At 43.2% G+C, this 4470-nt stretch overlaps 1 protein-coding gene across 1 annotated transcript; it reads right to left on the bottom strand.

Moving 5' to 3' along the window:
• Positions 1–260: 260 nt before the first annotated feature.
• On the bottom strand, positions 261–2248 carry LOC121583986 (coiled-coil domain-containing protein 42). The gene is made up of 3 exons (XM_041899829.1): positions 2189–2248; positions 989–1150; positions 261–876 (listed from the first exon to the last, which is right to left on the bottom strand). The coding sequence occupies exons 1-3, from the start codon at positions 2246–2248 to the stop codon at positions 664–666; spliced, it is 435 nt and encodes a 144-aa protein (XP_041755763.1). The 3' UTR covers positions 261–663.
• Positions 2249–4470: the final 2222 nt, after the last annotated feature.

The raw sequence follows: 4470 nt of genomic DNA, 5'->3' as shown, positions 1-4470 counted from the left end.
TCAGTACTAGACTAATTGCAGAAGTATTATTGTCATCATGGCACGTTTGCTGCACATTGCTGATCATTACATTAGTATTTGTGTGGAAACAACACAATATATGTAATATCAACCCCCAACAATAAGCTCTGCAGGATCCTATGTCTGTCCACTTGATCATCCTCCACCTGCTCACTTCAAATTGGCTTTTGTAGTAAGCTGAGAAGGGCTCTGTTTGAGGTTGATAACTATGGCTGGATGAAGAGCTGGGTCTGGAGAGAAAAATACATTTAGATTTTACTGTTAGCAAATTCATTTCTCCCCTACTCTACATCACTGTGACATCACTAACCTTCTCTAACTGTGACATCACTAACCTTCTCTAGCTGTGACAATAAGGTGACATCACTAACCTTCTCCAACTCTGACATCACTGTGACATATGCCACATTCATATGCTAGTCGGAACTAGGAAACTCAAAAATCAGACTTGCTGATTCATTGAACGCGGCACGTGTATAACTACAAACAGCAAGTTGGAAATGTAGAGTTTCCTAGTTCCGACTAGCAAATGAACGCTGCAATAGCTGACCTTCAGCTGTCATCACTAACCCTCCCTATCTGTGACATCACAAACCTCCATCTGTAACATCACTGACCTTCTCCAGCTGTGACATCATAAATCTACTCCATCTGTGACATCACAAACCTCAATCTATGACATAATGACATCACTACCTTCTCCAGCTGGGTCACTGTGTCATTGATGGCCACTCCCTCTTCCTGCCCTGCGGTCCCGCCCATCATGTGGTAAAGGCTAAAGGTTACCTCTTTGATTTGGCCCAATAGAAGCATCTCCTTTACTGCTGTGGTTTGGATGTGGTACCATGTGCTCTCCTGAACCCCCCCAAAAAACGGTTTATAGTCTGGACAGAGACACATGGACTATAATACATGGTAAATCTGGGACCCATCTAAAGGTCTGTGAGTGTGTGATCAGGTCTGGTACCCATCTGAGAGTGTTGGAGCGTATCTGGTCTAGCTCTGTCTGTAGCTGAGACAGCAGGTTTTTCTTCTGCAGAATGCTGCAGCTCTGCTGGTCTGTGTATCTTTGTAGTGCCCCCCGTTGGCCGTCAGCCTGATCCTGCACCTCCTTTTCCCTCTGCTGCAACTACTCTCTGGTGGATAGCAAGGTGGCAAACCTCCCCAGCAGCTCCCACACCTCCTCTTACTACATATACACATGCACACGTTATACATTTGAACATGAAGCTAGGGTTAGGTTTGTGGTTGAGGCTGGGATTTGGGTTGAACTGGGATGTGGACATGGCATTTGCAACAAACATGAGCTGGTAGATGAATCAGCCCACATTTCCAAGAGAAAGCATGTGCACTGATCCCACAGGAAAAATGGGAGCTTTTTAAATGCTCTGAAGTTGAACAGATAAACACATTTCTCAGGAGGGGGATTGTAGGCTATAATGGCCTGGCTCTCCGGGTGGATCCATGATAATACCTAGAAAATAGGTTTAGCCATTATAACTTTTCAGGTCATTTTCTAGATATCCTTCCAGGAAACCTTCCCGTAACTTTCCCAGAAACTTCAAACTTCAAATTGGCACAAATTAACGACCTGATATTATAGATTTTCACACACAGGTAATTTCCCAGGTAATTTTCCCAGGTAACTTTCCCGAAAACGTTGTAGTCAATTTTCCCAGAAATCTTTGTCTCAGTCAGTGGTGTGACAAGGCCTTAGTATGTGCCAATCGTTGGCACCTTGGCCAGTCTGAGGACCTGTTCCAGGAAGGTCCAGTAGAGGGCAATCTCCACCCTGCGCTGCAGCCTCAGTTTGCAAGCCTCCAGGATAGCGCACTCCTCCGTCTCTCCCTCCCTCTTTCTGACACACAGCATCCCTCTCTCTTTCTGCCGCCTTCTTACCATGACCTCGCTTTGCGTCGTTCTCCTGCAAGACGGCACATGTGACTATGATGGTTTTTCCAGTGTCTGTGTGTGTGTTTGTGTTTGTGTGTATGTGTGTGTTAGCCACCCACTATGAGGAATTTGTCAAATTCGAGCAGCGACTCCTTCAGTTTCTCCTCCTTCTTCATCACCTCATCTCTCCGTATGTTAACTCCGATAGTCACATTTTTGTCACTTTGTTTTTATGATTGCTATGATTATTATGAATAAGAACATAGATCCTCACCTCTCTGTTTGTCTGGAGCTGTTTATCCACCTCTCTGATCTCTCTCTGTTTCTCAATCATCTATGTGGCTCCACTCATCAGACCTTTGTCCTGCACAGGCATTTTCCTACACACGCACACACACACACAGAACTCAGAAACTTTCAGTGGACATAAATCTGTGTTTCTTTACACAACCCTACTAGTGGAAGCATAACACAAACACATACAAACTCACAATAAGAGTTGTTCCTCGAAGACAGTCTGAAAATAATCCTCCAGATCCAAGGCAGTTTTATCCACTGTCTCCAGGGAGTTTCTGATCAGCGGTTAGAAACTTGAGAAACGTTCTCTTCAGACTGCCCTCTACCCTGCTGTACTGTCTTGTCTCTATGGCAACACATAGACAAAGCCTCTGTTGCCCCTAATGGCAAACTACTGAAATAGAAGCTCCACTACAGTGTGTGTGTGTGTGTGTGTGTGTGTGTGTGTGTGTGTGTGTGTGTGTGTGTGTGTTCTGTGTGTCTGTGTGTCTGTGTCTGTGTGTCTGTGTGTGTGTGTGTGTGTGTGTGTGTGTGTGTGTGTGTGTGTGTGTGTGTGTGTGTGTGTGTGTGTCTGTGTCTGTGTGTCTGTGTGTGTGTGTGTGTGTGTGTGTGCGTCTGATAAGGCATGTGGTCTGTTTTCCATGCTGTCTCTGTCTCTCTCTCTACTTCTATTTATAGCCTACCTGCATATCCATAAGGACTATCTTTAGCCTATATATTTCTCACTACCCAGAATCCTTTCAGATAGCCTCAGAGGTGTGTGTGCGTGCGTGCATGTGTGTGTATTTCTCCCATCTGACTAATGGCTGCTGACAAACAGAGAAAAGTGTAATCTCGTGACTTCAAGCTGTAATGTCACACCTGATATCACACATTTCTATGGGGACTGTGCCACAGCTAATACATCCAGTCGTATTTAGTGACTATAACTGATCTTCACTGACTAGTTGCTACCTGTGATCCAGAGAGCATTGTCATCTTCAGATCGCAGACAGTAAACAGCTCAGTCGTCACCTTGTTAGACTACATTACAACATAACAGGAGACAGATGGGAATGTTATTAACAATCATATAATGTAGCTAATGGAAATACAGTGTGATGTTATGCCTGCCAGTTGAGTGTAACTCTACTGATCGTAATGTGTTAAAGATGGTGAGACAGATGAGAGAATAGCAGGAAAAGGCATCTACAAATGCAAATGTGACACACACACACACTGCCGTGACCCAGAGCCATTGGAGGGGAAAAATAACAATACAACGATGAAGGGAGTAGGGAGACGCAGCTGTATGTATTTTTGATGCAAGACACACACACAGGCCACTCATGCATGGAGATGTCGCACACACACACATACGGACACACATGCCACACACACATGCATACACTATTAAAATAAAAGTGTGTTGTTGGAGGTGACAGTGTGAGATTAAGGAGATGGAGACCTCACACCCATGTAAATGCCACCAGACCTTTTAACAGCTGATTAATATTTGAAGGCATCCTCCTGACTCTCAGGCTGATTATCTGTGATTTTTTGTCGTTTTCTGCTCCATCTATCCCTGGGTCTCTCTCTGTCACTCTGCTGTCCCCTGGGAGAGGAGAGGAGTGGCAGACACCAGCACACACACATCAACCTCCAGCCATGAATATACACACACTTCAGCTTTCGGAGACACACATCACACATCTCTTGAATTTTTTATTTATTTATTTAACTTATTATTTATTTATTTTTTACAATAAACAAAACATACATAGACAAAAACAATAGACAACTTAACATTTACGTACATTTCCACAAACATTAATGACATCACACTTGCTCAGACCCACATGTTCCCACAGTAACCACACCCAATGTTGTTTCTAATGCTTCTAAGACTCTGCCCATATGACTTCAAATTGCTTCATGTTGTTTCTGTCTGTAGCAAGATTTTTTGCAAAATATATTGAAATAATAAAGAGCTTGATTCTTCCATTCACTTAACGCTGGTATCGTTTGACTTCCAGTATTTAAGTCATAGCTTCTTCAATATAAATGACGAAAATAATATTGTCCAACCCATTGGGTATCTCACCGCACCCCCATATGACATGTCTTGAAATATGCAGATAGACGGATTAAAAGTAAATTTACATTATACAACTTCTGACAGCCAGCTTTCTAACTGCCCATAACTTTTGGACTTTATAGCACTCCCAAAAATAAGGAATTATTGAGTCATTGTTAGTTTTACACTTAAGATGTGACTCT

The sequence above is a fragment of the Coregonus clupeaformis genome, chromosome 16, assembly GCF_020615455.1.
Source record: "Coregonus clupeaformis isolate EN_2021a chromosome 16, ASM2061545v1, whole genome shotgun sequence".
Taxonomy (NCBI): Eukaryota; Metazoa; Chordata; class Actinopteri; order Salmoniformes; family Salmonidae; genus Coregonus; species Coregonus clupeaformis.
The sequence above is the reverse complement of the archived record's forward strand: the minus strand, read 5'-3'. Positions and strand labels throughout refer to the sequence as shown.